Source organism: Falco rusticolus, chromosome 11 (genome assembly GCF_015220075.1).
Source record: "Falco rusticolus isolate bFalRus1 chromosome 11, bFalRus1.pri, whole genome shotgun sequence".
Classification (NCBI taxonomy): domain Eukaryota; kingdom Metazoa; phylum Chordata; class Aves; order Falconiformes; family Falconidae; genus Falco; species Falco rusticolus.
This window is the reverse complement of record NC_051197.1, coordinates 2,101,803-2,118,067: the sequence shown is the minus strand read 5'-3', so window position 1 is coordinate 2,118,067 and position 16,265 is coordinate 2,101,803. Positions and strand designations below refer to the sequence as shown.

Genomic DNA, 16,265 nt, shown 5'->3' with positions numbered 1-16,265 from the left:
CGCTGGCTCCCAAGCCTGCCTTCCTTTTGCAGGAGGAAGCACGCAGCCCCGCTCTGATGTTTTTTTCTTGCCATTCCCACAAGCAGTCAGAGCTGAACATGTGCGTGCAGGTGGCCGAATAACAACCCTTATTTCGTTTTTGGCCTGCTTTTACCTGGGGCTCAGAGGGACGCGCAGCTGTCACCGCCACAGGCATGCACATTTGCAGTGGGGCAGCAGGGCACAGCATGGCCTCACCGCCTCTCGCCCATCGCTCACCGGCAGTGCAGGAGCGGGGTTGTCCTGCTGGGGTCAAACCCAAAGCCAAGCTCCCCAAATCGCAGCTCTGGGGAGTGGCACCAGAGCTGCTTCCCCAGCCCACACAGCCTTTAGCAAAATTCAAATGATTCCTTTGTGATTTCTTGTTTTCTACAGAAATGCTCTTCTTCATGTGTTTTTAGGAATGCTGAACAGCAAAGGGTATTGTGGAAGATCCCTGATATCTCTCAGAAGTCAGAAAATGGAGGTAATCCTGCAAATGTGCATGTCGTTAACTCTGAATACTTAAAATCAGACAGTGACCCGTTTATCATGCCTGCATACAAGCCCAGACACACAGATTCCTGCCGGCGCTTGCCGGAGGAGGATGCTATTTAAAGCTAGGAGCAAAGAGCTTTGAGAAGCAGGGCTACATGCCACTGGTACTGTTTTGCCAACCATTTTGGCATGATGGAAGGGTATTGACACACCAGCTTTGGATGTGGTTGTTTGCCAAGTCTTTTGCTCCATTGACTCTCTGCGTTTGAAGGCTGAGGCCCCGCATTGTGTCCCCGTCCAGGGGCACTACGGCCTCTAGCAGGTCGCTTCTCCACATGTAACCCATGCAGCTCAGCTGCTTCGTATTGCTGGGGTGTCTGAAAAGTAAAAATCTGCTGGGAGGACGAGGAGGTTTGCCTCTGTGTCCACCCCCGGGGGTGCTGCTCGGTCAGGTATAACTGTGGGAGTGGGCTTCACTTGCAGCGCGTTGGGCATCTTGTTGCCTTCGCTGGCAAATCTGGCCCTGGGATGAGCGGTGTGCCTCTCCGGGCTTCTAAAGGGTCTCGTGTGGGACTTTGGCATTGCAGGTGTGGGGTCTCTGCTGGCCCGATTCCAGCTCTCGGAGGGGCCCAGCACCCCGGCCCCCCTGGCCGTGCAGTTCACCAGCGAGGGGAGCACACTGTCCAGCTGCGACATTGAGCTCGTCGGCGCTGGCTACCGCTTCTCCCTCATCAAGAAGAGGTTTGCAGCAGGTAGGTGCCTTGCCAGAAGCTCCTCTTGGGATGGCAGTGTCCCTGATGGTCCCCTCTGGCTGTGCTGGCATGCCTGGGACTGCCCTTGCTGTGCATTTGTTGACTGTTCAAGCTCAGAGGTCCTGCCGCAGCACGGTGTGACGGGGCTGGCAATGGCAGAAGGGCACAAGCTCCCTTGCATGAAACAAATCCTTCGGTCCCTTAAGAGAGTCTTGAATTTCATGTGCTCTTTTCTGCTCGTGGGTCCTGCATGGAAGGCAAGGTCTGGGGATCTCCAGGAGGAGCTTTTGCCCCATTGCTGCTGGGAAATGCCAGTATTTTTCCTTTTGCCCCATTGCTGCTGGGAAATGCCAGGATTTTTCCTTTTGCCCCATTGCTGCTGGGAAATGCCAGGATTTTTCCTTTTGTCCCATTGCTGCCTAGAAAGACAGGTATTTTGCCGTGTGCAGCTCGGGTGTGGGGCCGGTGGAGGCGGGCAGCCATCCCCTGGGAACCGGGGCTGCTCCCTCCCCGCAGCTGATTTCTGATCCCATTTCTAGGTAAATACTTGGCTGATAACTGATGGAAGCTTATGCAAGTCTATGGAAAATAATATGGAAAATACCCAAGGACTGCTGTGCGTGGAACGGGTTTTAATTACAGTTTAAGGAAAATGAACTAAATCCTGCACTCGGGACATTTCTGTTGGAAGTGTCAACAACTTTCAGCATTTTTTTCCTTGGAAAACACCGTCTTGACCAGTCCTACAGTATTTACTTCTAGATGTAACATTGTTAATGGTTTTAAAATGTAATTATTGTATTTGTAAATTGTACTCATTCCAGTAAGGCTGTATTTTGGCAGTTAGACACTTGAGTTTTAGCATTCTACCATTCATGAAATGGATGTAATTTAAACTGTGGTATGTAAATTTAATAGTAGTACTGTTGAATGGCACAATGCTTACAGAGGTAGATTACATTTTGTCAATATATACGATTTAAATACAATACTGATAGCTGTTATGAAGGGGGTGCCTCATAAAAAGAGAATTAAGTAGAACCGACATGCTGATTTACTTTTTCTTCAGTCCTTAGTATGTCTCACAGTGATGAATAAAAAGCTCTGTCTTCAGGTTTAGCTGGTTTAACTCCAGAAAAATATTGCTTTTTAATGTGGAGATTCCCAATACAGTATCCCAGCAAAATGCAGAAAACGTCACTTCTACAAAGAGTATTTCCTTCAAATTCCCATTACAAGAATCCTCCGTGAACATGCTCGTGTTCTCCTACAGCCGCAGGTTATCCATCAGGAGCCCCAGCAGCATGTGCACAGGCGGCGAGTGCTTCTCTCTGCCCTGTGTCTTTACGTTTTGCAGAGATGCATATAGGGAAGTGAGCAAGCAAAGAGGCTGGGTAGTAAACTGGACTTAACAGCGCTGTCCGGAAATGTTATTGCTGTTTTTAAGGATGTATTTTTCCGAGTAGTCTCCAGGTTTTCAGTTGTGTTTCTATGTTCCTTTGCTTACTTTTTCTGGGTTTTTTCCCCCATTTTTGAAAGCGCCATGGGTCTGGAAAATGCTGTAAGGACATGCAGCCCCCACCCCGCCTTCCCATTTTAGTCAGGAAAGCATAGATGTGCCAACACTGGAAAGCAAACGTGGCCCAAGCCTGACCCTTGGTGGGCCACCCAGCAGCTGCTGGGGCCAGGGCTGGGGCCAGGGGCGCAGAGGCAGTGCAGGGGGCTGCCAAAAGCCCGCAGACCAGCAGCCTGCCTCGCCAGCACCAGGAGCCGCTATCGCATAGAGGTGGGAAAACACGCAGAACGGCTAAACTGGAGGCTGTGAGGGAAAAATTGTCCCTTTGTGCTTTCCCTGAGCTGACGCAGGTTTGGAGCCAGGCTCCCACACTGTGTGCTGCTCATCTCTGTGCATCGCCCATGCAGTTTAGTTTGATATCCAGTTGATGCTGGTCTCAGCCTACTGCTGGCAATGTGGTGATAGCGTTCATGGCACGAATGGCGCAGTGTCTGCCAGGATGGAGAGCTTGTTTGAATGGGAAAATTTGTTGATACGGGGGGAAAAAAAAGGAATCTCTTTGAAATTAAATGTAGTTGCTGTTCAGATGCACATAGAAGCATAGGAGCACCCACTGAATGGGGTGCTAGAGACTTCAGAAATGTGCAAGATGACAAATAGTGCTAATTTTACAGTTGCAAAAGTTGCCAGGCTTAGGCTTGCACATTTGCATTGGAAAACCTAAGGCTGTGCATGTTGGGAAGTGCTTGCTCACACAGCAGTTTGGAGTGATGCAAGTAAAACAGAAATCCATGCTCATGTTAAAAGAAAATCTGGAGACATTTCAGTTCTGAGATGACTCCCAGACTGAGATATGTATAATAGGGTGGTTGAGTTGTGTGCATGCTCACAAAAGGTATCAACACAGAAGATAAAGCACAATTCAGTTATGCAACTTCATACATCTTTGCAGTTTTTGAAAGTATGCTTGCCAGTACTCTTGGATAGAGTGTTCAACTCTGTTAATAATTTTTTCCCTGAAATGGAAATATGTATAAACTGTGTAACCTACCCCTTTCTGACATAGGAATATAGGGCAAAATCTAAGAATCAGTTTTTGCATAATTGGTTCATGCTGTGTACAATTGTTATAAACTCAATCTTCCGAGAGAGATCTATGTCATAGTCCTGAAAATAAGGATTTTATAATGTAAATATTACCAGAACATAGATATTTTACTTTATATTTCATTTGAAAGACAAGGTGTTTACATTAGCATTGGGTTTTTAAATGCTTTTTAAACTAAAAAACCCATAACCCAAAGCTCCCCAGCTTGTCCCATTTGTGCTGTCCCGCAAAACGGAGGTCCCTTTCTCCGGGTGCGTGGTGGTGCTGGGATGCAGCCCCTGTGGCCTGTGTAGAGATGAGAAAGTCCTGAACCCTTTCTGGGGCAAAGTGGCAGGCAGACCTGAGTTCAGTGTGCCGGCACACTTGCAGCCCCGTGGGGACACAGTCCTCCTCCAGCCACCCGCAGGTGACAAAATCCAGCTATTCCCAGCCCGTGACACCGGGACCAAAACCGGCGGTTTGGGACAGGCTTTTTGCATACCGCTTTTGCCAATCTCTTGCATAGTGTTTTAGTTTGTTAGGCGTTTGCTCAGGAACGTTGAACTGCGTGTCTCCCCTTTCCCTCCCAGCATGACCTTTGTGAGGAGATGCTGCTTTGTGTCAATGGTTTAGTTTTCCTGCCCTGCTGACATCTGAGCAGGGAGGCAGAGCGGCAGAGTGCCCCAGGGATGCTTATTGTGTCAGGTGTTCATCTCACATGCGGTATGAGCGTGGCACCCCACCGCTACCCTGCGTGGGAAGGGGGAACAGACCAGTTGTGTTTCTAAGTCTGAAGTGCAGGAGCCTGGTCATTTTTCTGCCTGGGTTTGAGAAGATGTCAGCAGAAAACAGATTATGGGCAGCAGCTTGGGACATATCAGACTTAAACTGAGAGCACCAAATAGGGGTAAATACAGGGATGTTTATTCCCAATTCCAGCTCCTGTAGTAGCGGCGAGAGCCCCTGGCTGCAGAGAGGCCACAGGGGATGCGCTACCTGTGGCATGTAGGGCGCTCAAGCTCTGCAGGCTTCAACTCCTTTTAGGAAAAACTATCTTCAGGGAATGACGCTGTTTGGTACTCCCTGCCCGCTAGCAGAGAGCAGCTATGTCAGCAGAGGGTTGGAAAGGCTGTAAGTCACCTGCATTTCTAGACCTAAGCATCAGTGCTCTGTTTCTGAGCACGTGGTCCAGCAGGTCTTTGGCCAAGTCAGGCTGAGGCTGAAAAGGGGGCTCAGCCCTCCAGCACTGCCCAGCACTGGCACCCCTTAACTCAGCAGCACTATGAGTAAAAAAAAGTAAAAAAAAAGGATAGCTAAAGGAGGCATTCAAATAGTAAATAGGTGTGATGCATGCACAAAAAGGCTTTAGCTTGGTTACTTCTGTGGACCTTTCCCTTTAGACCATGTCCTCAGCCACGTCTGCCCTCAGGGATTTTCCTCTGGGGTCCCTGGTAGCAGCCAGCAGCCCATGCCTGCAGGGTGACAGTGCTGGCTGAAGGAGCAGGAGTATTTCTCCCCGTGGACACCTGCAGACTTGGGTCTTTAGATGTTAGGAGCAGGAACTAGTCTTTTTTTTTTTTTTTTTTTTTTCCAACTTTTCTTCTGTTTGTTGCAAATATTCATGATTCTCAGCCAGCTAACACTGCTCCTCACAGGAGATATTTCAGACCAATTTTCTACTTTAACAATATTTCTTCAAAACTATGAAATTGCTCCCTAGTATGACAGACAAGTAATAAGCTTTTCATTTGGCATTTGCATTTGTTCTTAAATATCAGTCTCCTGTTAAAAAGCTTCTTATTTTTGCTGTAAGGCCACTGTCCATTAAACTCCTATTCCTGCCCAGCTGGTGTGAGTTCTGCATGCGTACATGTGCGGCTTCACTCACAAAAGCTTTGTCACATGGAATCTTGCACTGAGGAAGTTACACAACTGCGCGCTCCTCCCGACACAGGCTGGACTTCAAGATGTTCGTGCTGTTATTCAGTATTTCAGTTAAATTAATTTTGTCTTCACTATGCCTTTTCAGGTTTTATCTAGCGGAGGTTTTTTAAAACATAGGTGGGGAAAAAAGTTCATGTTCAAATGACATCTTGTTTTGGCCAGGCAGGGAGGGGATGGGGAGGGAAGGCAGTTTCCTGGGCAGGCTGCAGGCACCATTGCAGCCTCGCTGCAGGATGCTGTCAGGGTATCTCTCACAGCAGTGCCCAGGGTTTGGGCTGCATGAGGAACACCGGAGAAATATGCTGCTTAAACTTACCATTTTGAAGGCACCCACGCCTGCAGGTGAGACCTGTCTGCCTTCTCCTTTTAATGTGATCACAGAGACACAGGGCAGTTGTTTAGTTCCCAGTCGTAAAAACTGTTCAGCTCTTGCACAGGTGATTATTTTCCTGCTGAGGTCCCTGCTGAGACCTTGATGTGCTGCCCACGGCACCGCAAGTCGCATTTGCGTTCGTTTACCTAATTCCATCTGACTCAAACCATCCAGCGATGGCATTCTGTTGAACCGCAGCCATACCCCAGCAGCCACCGTGCAAGCCTTTCCGTGCTTCTGTCTGAGATCCCTGCAGCATGAACATCACATAAAGAATCACCGCTTCACTTTCTCCCAGCAGAAGCATTTTTAAATGGCTGGACTGCAATGAAATGGTGATATATATTTTAAATGACCTAAGAAAGAGTCAAACATCTTCTACTAAAAACATTCAGCCCTCCTTAGACCTCTCCCTCCGTTCCCCATCTCTTTCTGCAGCAGCGCAGTTCCCATGCCCCCACTGGGCACCGACAGCAGTTCTGCGTTGCAGAAGAATCCTGCCACACTTCACCTTTTTTTATTGGAAATCCAGCCCCCGAGTCTGTTATCCAAACACCCAACATCTACTTGAGAAAGCATACACTGAATATGGAGTGATTTTTTTTCCCTACCCTTTTTTTGTTTTTATGTGAAAATGCCTTAGTTATAAAACTTAATTTTGAAGCTTACCAGGACCAAAATACATAACGTCATCACATTGTACTTTCCTGGTAAGAAATTACTGTCTCAAAGATTTCATTTCATAGTCAGAATTCTTCTTTTCTTCTTTTTCAGTTTCCCAAGGAAAGTAATTCTTGCAGAGCCAGGGAGTTTTTATGGTCATCAGTATTTTAATTCTTGTTTCACTGCAAAGCTAGAAAAAGATCTGCAGCAATACCCCCCACCTCCTGGCATGACCTCACCCATCACTTTTGGGAGGGACTGCCGATTATGCTGCTGAAAGTTGTTCTTAACATCACAAGCATTAGTGTGGCGACACTGTTCAAATGTTCGCACACAAGTAGGACTTTGCTACAGGCCAGGCAGTATGTGATAAAACGCTCCAGGTTTTAGCGAGGCATTCAGAGTATCTCATTCCTCCGTTAGAAATCTTTCGCTTTCTGGATGCAGGGCAAATCGCTGCGGAGATGCCATCCTGCTGTTGGGTTCATAATCCACGCAGGAGGGGTCTTCCACTCCACAACGCTCTAAAGTTGATGAAATCACCGGGTTGCTTTGGTGGCATAAAGGTATGGAGACAGTAGTCGTGGTCTGAGAGGGGAATCGAATCGGGTTGTAATCGAGTCCTGCAGCCAAGGGCTGGTGGGTGGAGGGCATGGAGTGCAGGAGAACCTCGCCGTGACACCTCTGAACCCAGAGGTGAACTGGAATTCCCCGGGTGTCACCCTCTATCTCCCTCATGTACAAAATGTTTATAAATATTTGTGGATTAAGATACACAGGTCTATTTTTAAGATTTAAGTTAAATAAGTTAATTAATGGCTGGCCTTTTTTGCCTAAACGTGCAATGAGATATATTATACCTTTAGTCTACGATGGCCTAGGTACTGCTTAGTCTGTGATGAAAACTTTGCTGCTTACCTACTGTTCTCAGAGAAAAAAAAACTGTAAAAGACATACAGGTTTGTTGCACACGGACTATTGCAGCAAAGCTTTGTATTTGACCACTGGTAATATGAATGTGTTGTATTGACTTGTTGAAGATAATCATAAAACAACATATTTTAAATGTTACTTGCCTTATAGATTAGAATACGACTATGTGGATATCATTTTTGTAAATAACGTTTTTTACAAATGTCTCTCCTCCATTCTCCCCGTCACCCATTTCACAAAATCTTGAATATGCAATTATTTACCATGCATAACGTTGCAACAAATAAATCCCCATGTCAGGACAAAGTTTATTAATTCTATACATAAGAACTACATTAAATAACCAATTGGGTTGCAATTTAAATGTGACTTTTTTTTCCTTGAAAATAAACAAAAAATGTAAACCACTGCTTTTTCTGAGTGAGCTTTGCTTGCACGCACAGGAGCCGAGCAGAGGTATTGGGGCTGCCATGTCCCTGGCCCGAAATGTCATTGCTGCTGGCGCTGTGTGCTGGGGACAGGTCGGGGCTGGCACGTGGGGACATGTGGGGACCCCCAGGGACCGTGGGGATGGCTGGAGCTGGGGGGGATGCATGGGATCTGTGGGGACATGTGGGGACCCCCAGGGACCGTGGGGATGGCTGGAGCTGGGGGGGATGCATGGGATCTGTGGGGACATGTGGGGACCCACAGGGACCGTGGGGATGGCTGGAGCTGGGGGGGATGCATGGGATCTGTGGGGACATGTGGGGACCCACAGGGACCGTGGGGATGGCTGGAGCTGGGGGGGGATGCATGGGATCTGTGGGGACATGAGTGGCTGGGGGGGCTGAGGGGACCCATGGAAGCCATGGGGACATGGCAGGGCTGTACGGGTGGCTGTAGGCACATGTGGGGACCTGTGGGGTCCATAAAGATTCACAGGGAATTCTGTGGGCTATAGGGACATGTGGGGACCTGTGGAGGCCATGGGGACCCGAAGGAGCTGTGGGGACCTGTGGAGGCTGTCACGACACCCCGGGTCCCAAGGAGGCTGTGGGGACCCGCGGAAGTCACAAGGACACCCGGGACCCGGAGAGGCTGCGAGGGGCCGCGCCACACGGCAGCCGCGCGGCAGAGGCGGGCATGGCGGCGGCACCCCCCGCGCTGGGCGGGAGCGCGCGGCCCAGCCGGGCCCCGGGGGCCGCGGGGCGGCGCTGGCCGCCAGCCCCCGCCTCTCCTCAGCGTCGGAGCGGAGACGCCGTGGGGATGCAGGGCCCAGTCGCTGGCCGCGACCCCCGCTCGGGTAGGTCCCAGGGCCGGGCGCTACGGGGAGGGACGAGGGGAGCTGCGAAGCCCCTTCAGCGCGGTGGGTTTTCCCTCAGAAAACCGACTTTAAACTCACCGCCTGCCCTTCAGGGCCCTCCGAGCGCTTCCCGGTGGCAGCAGTGGACGGTATCCTGAAGGACGTGGTGGGGAGCTACCTGAGGGAGCAGCCCTACGAGCCGGCCCGCTGCAGGGACATGGTGGAGGACATGGCAGAGGTACTGCTGCACTCGAGGTGTGGGCGGCCATTTTGTCCTCACACCTCGACGGGGTGTCAGGGAGGCGGCCAGTGGTGTGGGCAGGTCCCCAAATATACATATAAAGTGTAAAACAAATGCTGCAGGAGGCTGCCCAGATGTGCCAAGGGTTGCTTGGAGGCAGGTGCAGGCTTATACACATTAACAATGAGGTTTGTTTGAGCAGCCTTGGCTCTGGCTGAGCACACAGTTCAGTAATGCTCCATGCTGTGGTTGGCCAGTCTGGAAACATATCTTTAAATATGTATCAGAGTTTTTCAAAACAGGTCAGTTGTGGTGGTGGCTGAATTGTGCACGGTGATGCTTGGGCAAGGTCCCTCTCTGTTAAACCCAGTCTTGCAGCTGAGAAAAACTGTTGTGACCCTTGAGTGGTTCAGCTGATTTGGCCCAGAAGAGCTTACTGGCATTAAAAAAGCAGTACTGTCTGCCCTTCCTCTCCCCCCTGTAATCTGCAGGTAACTATGAACACACATGGAGGAGAATATGGCATTAACATACAGTAACTCCTTACTTAGCATCTGTGCTTGCATTTCAGTTGTCCAGCAGGAAGGTGTGCCTGGTTTTAGCAGATGGGAGTGCTGGGTCTCTTGTGAAACCACCACACAGCAGCACACATGCTGTCTGCGGGTCTGGGGAGACCTGCAGCAGGTGTTTCAAATGCTGCAGTTCAAAGATTCTCATCAGGATCGTTGCAGGGGCTCAGTACTGTGACTCTTGTGCTTGTCCCAGAAAACGAAAGCCCTGTACCACCTGTGTCAAAACTTGTTTTTCTCTTGCAGGTTATTAAAACGCGGTTAAAAGACCTTATGATACCAAGGTACAAGATTGTTGTGGTGACGCATATTGGGCAGCTGAACGAGCAGAGCATGCAGATTGGAAGCAGGTGCCTCTGGGATCCTGTGAGCGATACGTTTTCATCGTATGTGTTCAAGAATGCTTCACTGTTTGCTCTTGCAAATGTCTATGCTGTCTATTTTGAATGAGGATGTAGTTGAGTTTAATAGCAGGAGAAATGAACATTCAGCCTAACTCTTCCTGTTTCTGTTGTTGAAAACGGTTGTGAAGGACCAAGGCAACTTTCACCTGTTTTGAAATGTGGTTACTGTAAGCCTTTTGGTGGTGGATGTAATAACTGCATTTCCCAGAGCTGTCTCTGGGAGGTGACTCTGTGACATGCTGTTTTACACCTGGTTCTAGCTGCTTTTAGAACTGGGTATTCCTGTAATACTTTTTTTCTCCCTGATTTTACCCTCACTGCGTGATCCTCAAGTAGAAACCACAGACGGATTTGCGGAAAGTAAAATGAAAGCATTTTAAAACTATCCCCATTAAATGTCATTTGCTGGCAACTAAGCGGGTGTCAGGCCCCGTGGCCCCAGCTCTGTGCACACACTATGTTGCAGGTGCTGTGTCCTGTCGAGCTGCGGGACCTCAGTGCTGCAAGTTACCCTGCTGGGCCTGGGGGGCAGAGGGATCCCTTCAAACCTTCCTGTGGGGCCCAGAGATGCCCCGGGTGGGCTCTGTGGCAGGAGCACAGCAGAGAGAGCAAGTCGGGAGCTTTGCTTGCCAAGGGCTGGCCTGGCTGCCCCTGAGCCCCAAGAAAAGCCCTGAGCACAGCAAAGAAGATGGCCAGGAGAAGGTGGCTAGTTCTGCTTGGAGACGACTAGCTCAGTCCCACAGTGTTTGAAATCAAGGGAAAAATGTTTTCCAATTATATTATGTTTAGAGTATATATATCTAACATGTCTGGGCCCTTCTGTTGAAGGTGCGTGAATCTAGCAAAACAGAAATGAATTGGGGTTTTCACCTGATACCTGCCTATAGGTAAGAGAGGAAGTACAACCCTCTGAACTTAGAAGGGTATTTCCAGTCTCCCTGGGTGCAAATCAACTGTTCACTAGGTAAGACATCGGGAAAACATTACTGGAAGCAGCTGGAATAGGAAATAAACTGTGGGGTTTGCCTGCCCAGTGTAGGGGCCTGTGCTGACTAAGCGCAGGTCTCATTTGTTGCCGTTCCCCTGCGCAGTGGGTGTCTGGCAGAGGGGCCTCGCGGCATGATGCAACGCACAGAGCTCTCTGCACTGTGGTGGTTTTATTCTCATTCTGAAGACAGGCTTTTTGCTACCCATATTTCACAGCTGAAACCTGCTGTTGGACTTTCATAACAGAACAAGCGTATAATAATTTGCTTATTGTATTATATTTTGTGTGCAAAGCTGAAACTAGAACAGTAGTTAGATGGGAAGAATTATTTAAACTCACAACTAAAAGTTTAACTCTCAACTGCTGGAAAGGCTTTGTGGAATCCAGGCAGCCCAACCTGCACAAAAGCATTTTGAAACCATCCCCGTTAAATGGTGTTTGTCAGAAGTAAAGTGTGTGCCAGGCCCTGCCAGCAACCTGAACTGTCATTGCAGCCGTTTGCACTATGACGTTTAACATTCAGCCTTTACTCCCTAGCATACTCCAAAGAATAAAGCTACAATTAAAGAATACAACTGATGTAATTGTGGTTTATGTCATGATTATTTTAATATGTGAAAGCTGTGATGTTGAACCTCACCACCGCCTGCTGCATTTTAGCACAGGGAACTGATCTCTCTCTTGCTGCAGCCGATGCTGCAGCAGGATGTGGTAAGCAATTTGGCTACTTCACGCTTTTTTAGCATAGACTTTTTCCTGGTGCGTTGCAGGTCTCGCTCTGTCTCAGGCTTGTCATTGTGGATTTCTTCATCGATGGTCTCCAGCCTCTGGTCTGTGTACCTCCAGGAGTCAGCATAAATGTTGTTCTCTGGTGAGAAAGGCAGGGGGGTTTCACCCTCTGTCGTGTAAAAATTAGAAGCTAAAAATCAGAAGTCATGGAATCATGAGTAGTTTATAATATTTATCTTTACTGGAAAGGCAGACCAGTGTGCTGCCAGGGAGCTGGAAGTATTATTTTCCATGTTTCTGATGTGAACAGCCGAGATGCACCAGATCACCAAGTTCTCACCAGGGCAGTATTAAAATAGATCCGGGAGGTCCACTTTCTGTGATTAACATGTTAAAAACCCAGTAATTTTTGGCTTTATATTGAAGAGTGTTCTTTGTGGGAATAGTTGTCTTATCAGTATTAGACCAATGCATTTGCTTTGAAGGGTAAAACAGATTTGACGTATCAGTGGCACTTGAGCACTTAACCCGGTTAACCTGGAACTGCTAGTAGGGTTTCCTGAAATGCAGGTACTGCGTTAAGGCATCAGATACCCCACAATTTCAAAGTTCCTGGATGTTCCCACTGAAATTACACTTGTAATTCATGTGTGGGTGAAATACCACAGTGCGACTGGGCACTGCTGTGTGGAGTTTATCAAGGTACAATCATTATCTCGCTTAGTTTAGTGGTGGGGGTTTCTTCTCCTTTAACAGACTCTCAGGTGTGCTGTTGCAGGAGGCATCGCTCTTTATGTTTGTTTAAAGCTGCCAGTATAAGAGAATTTTCCATGTAGTAACATCTGCCTTTTTTTGAAAGTACAGAAAGCCTCTGTTCCTGTCACCTGCCTCATTTATTTCCTTTTTTCTAGTTACTTTAACCTATCAGAGAACAAATTTCTAGCAGTGCACATAATGGCTGTATTTTCTGACTTCGTGAAAATGTGCTTGTAAAACCATATACAACACCACATGAAGATACTTAAATTGCAGAGTATGTATTCAACTTAATTTTATCATATTCTTAAGTTGTAATAAAGTTTCTAGTGGGGAAAGCAGTGTGTCCTACTGAGGACAATGGTAAAAAACTTGCATTGACTGCAGCAAAGCTCATCTCTGACATTTAAAATGCCGTGGCATAGAGATCTTCACTGATAGCCTTGGGCTTCACTCCTGGTTCCTCAGGTTGTCTTGGAAAATCTTGATCTAAATGTTTTTTATTTATGGGAGCAGCAGAAGCCAAGGGCACAGCTCTGCCCTTAGGTACAGCCTGTGGGTGATCTGGTTTTTCCTGATCCCCTCTGAGACAGGCACACCTTGCAGGAGGTGATAAGCCTGTAAGGCATTAATTAGTACTTACCAAACAGGTAGCGATAATCAGTCAAATGCCTTTTCCACCGAGATCCGCCGCAGGTGAAGACGATGGCTCTGACAAAGTCTCTCCCACAGAGCTTCACAGTGTTCCCTTCACCTTTTGCTTCCCTTGCCGCAACCAGGAGAGCGAGTGAGGCCAGCGCCAGCACCGTGCTCCTCATGTTGCAGTTGTGGCCGGGTGTTGGCAGGGCAGATGGGACCTGCGAGGCCAAGGTAGGGAGTTCTGCTAAAGTCCTCACGTTTATACAGACGGTGCATCCGCTCCACTGAGTAACGGCTCATTCTGAGGATGACTTAATGTTTGCTAAAAACAAGTTAATTGCTTGTTTCCGGTAATGTTGTAAGTGCTTTGGGATTTACGCTGGGATTTTGGTTGGGTATCAGAGACTTCTTAAGACTACGTAACCGCTTTACACTAGGAACACATGTAGTATAACATGTTTATAGGGTACAGGCTTATATCAATACTGTTAATGTGTATGTTCTGCAAAAATGAACGGGTGTTTATTACCTGATTTGTAGATAACGGGTTTTGTCTCCGCGTATTTCCCACAGGGCTGTGCTACCACAGCCTGTTGCCCAGTCGTGCCTTTTATCACTACGTAAGCAACTTTTTAAGTTGCAGTCTTTTAAGTTTAAGGGCTTTTGCTGTTAGCAATCCCAAACTCAAAGGGAGTTAATGTCTTCCAGTGGCATCTGCAGCTGTGTACCTCTCCGTTACCCCTGCCTTGTTCTCTTGCCAAGCACCCTTTTCTTAGGCTGGCAACAGCAGGTGCTTTGGAGGAACCTGCCAGTGCTGGACAGTTGCTCACGAGAAGCTCAGGTACTGAGGGGGTCTTATGGCAAATGTAGGCATTCAAGCCCGCAGGCACCCCACTATGGTTCCTAGCGTGCTAAGTGATAGGACACAGCCCTGCAGCACACAGAGCTTTTGATCACAGTGAACTCGCTGTAACAAACTCTGCAGAGCAATGCAGTCATTTGACAGCCGGCACCCACAGGTATTTGCCTCGCAGATACCAGATGCAGTGAAGGAGCTCCACTGCAGCTGCACGGCTCACATGCCCCTGCAGTGAGGCAAGGGTGTAGAAAAGAGAGGGAGATGGCTCTAAACAAAGCACAGAATAGCTACAGGTCGGAGTCCTGGCTGTCCCTTTTCTTTCTGGCAATATCTGAAAGACAAGGTGGGTTTGCTAAAGCAGCATGGAGCGGTGTTACTGTGTGCTGGGACCAGACGTTAACAGATCGCTTATGGGAGCGGTCCCTTCCTATTGTTTTGGATGTTGGCTGCAGTTGCTGTAAGCTTTTATAAAAAAAAAAAATAATTGCAATAAAACACCTTAAGGAGAAAATTTGGCAATTATGAGGTCAGAAATGCCATGTTTAAGAACAAAATACATGACGAGCCTAGGAGGTCTTTAGCACTTCCTAGCACCACAAGTGTTTTCCAGCACCATAATGTTACAGTTAATTAGTTTACACTATGTGCAGGGTGAATTACAGTGTGTTACAGCCTTGACAGAAAGCTTGTCTTTTTTACTGGTAGCATCGTTAAGTAAACAGTCATGACCACCGATGGAAAATATATGGTGTATTCTGTTCAGATTTGTAATAATGGTTAACACATGATTCACCTTAATGGGTATCTTTCTTTGAAATGGACAGAGATTAATTTTATGTCAAGGGTAAGCTCACATGTTCACTGTAAAATGTGTGGAACATGAGGAAGTGAATGTTAATGCATCACAAATGATCTTTAGCTTCAGTGATGTGTTTAAACGTTGGATGTTTACTGTCAGGCTAACAAGAGAGTCTGAACATTCTGTATCTATAAAATACACCTCTCACTACATAATGCTTTCAAGAGCAGGCAGCTATTGCTCCATCAGTTGGCAGAGCGCTTTACTGCCAAGCTTTCCTATCACCTAGCTCCTGGGACGGGGGATCCAGGCCACACTGGTCAGGCTATAGAGCTATAGCCTACATCATCTTCTTACTCCTCTGCAGAGATGCTCCGTATGTTCTGTGAGCAGTCAGTCTCTGAACGTCCTCCGAGACACCACAGTCCAGCTGGTGGCTTGCTGGGTGCTTTTTTCTGTTTCTTCAGAACTGTCCCCCGAAAAAGACAGCACAGACAGCTGAATGCCACCTGCTTCCAACAGCAACACAGGCCTGAGCTGTGTTCCCAGCAGCTTTTGGCTCTCCTGCTGCTGGGGGTGGGCTAGGAGAGGTGATGGACTCCCAAAAACCACAGATCTGGCTTCCAGAGCTGCGAAAGTCAATCCTTGCTCCAGGACCACACTGTTACCTTGTGCGAGGAGCTTTCAGAAAAGCGTCAGTGTGGAATAGAGTGAATTTAAACCACAAATTTACATTATCCTAATCTGTCAGAGGTTGAAAAAGTTGGTCTCTACTTTTGCCTGGTGTGGGATGATCTGCAGCTCACAGGAGCACCTGACACCACTCAGAGCTGAGTATTCACTCTCAACAGTGGTTTATGGGATGATGGACAAGACAGATCTCATGAAAAGTCCATTCATTTACTGCGTGATTTCACGGGGAAAATGCAGACTGCATCTGGTAATGACTCAGGCTGTACTATGGAGTGGCTTGGACAGGAGGTGATTTTGGCATTTTTGCTTTTTGAGTAACACAAGGAGGAAAGACCTTGGAGAAAAAAAAAAAAACCAAAACCCAAGGCAAAAAATCCCAAGGAGAAAATACTAGAGAGACCTTTCTGTTACCTTATCTGCATTATAGGGAAGGTCACCTCTGTATTAATGCTGTTTGTCTAATAAGGGGGACTTCCAGAGGAAAACTTGGAGCATTTGAAAGACGTTTCTACCCAATAT

General features: G+C 47.7%; 3 protein-coding genes across 21 annotated transcripts in view; 2 read left to right on the top strand and 1 right to left on the bottom strand.

The window, feature by feature from the left end:
- SGIP1 (SH3GL interacting endocytic adaptor 1) overlaps positions 1–7,793 on the top strand; it is a 64,491-nt gene extending 56,698 nt beyond the window's left edge. For all 19 annotated transcript variants that reach the window (XM_037403998.1, XM_037403999.1, XM_037404001.1 and 16 more), the window contains 3 exons: positions 441–505; positions 1,104–1,268; positions 1,808–7,793. In XM_037403998.1, the coding sequence (XP_037259895.1) occupies positions 441–505; positions 1,104–1,268; positions 1,808–1,830 (253 nt within the window). In that variant the 3' untranslated portion in view covers positions 1,831–7,793. The remainder of the gene's footprint in view (positions 1–440; positions 506–1,103; positions 1,269–1,807) is intronic.
- Positions 7,794–8,909: 1,116 nt separating this feature from the next.
- DYNLT5 (dynein light chain Tctex-type family member 5) lies at positions 8,910–11,838 on the top strand. The gene is made up of 3 exons (XM_037404373.1): positions 8,910–9,069; positions 9,183–9,307; positions 10,126–11,838. The coding sequence occupies exons 1-3, from the start codon at positions 8,910–8,912 to the stop codon at positions 10,327–10,329; spliced, it is 489 nt and encodes a 162-aa protein (XP_037260270.1). The 3' UTR covers positions 10,330–11,838.
- Positions 10,640–13,602, bottom strand: INSL5 (insulin like 5). The gene is made up of 2 exons (XM_037404777.1): positions 13,400–13,602; positions 10,640–12,169 (listed from the first exon to the last, which is right to left on the bottom strand). The coding sequence occupies exons 1-2, from the start codon at positions 13,572–13,574 to the stop codon at positions 11,928–11,930; spliced, it is 417 nt and encodes a 138-aa protein (XP_037260674.1). The 5' UTR covers positions 13,575–13,602; the 3' UTR covers positions 10,640–11,927.
- Between the last annotated feature and the right edge of the window lie 2,663 nt (positions 13,603–16,265).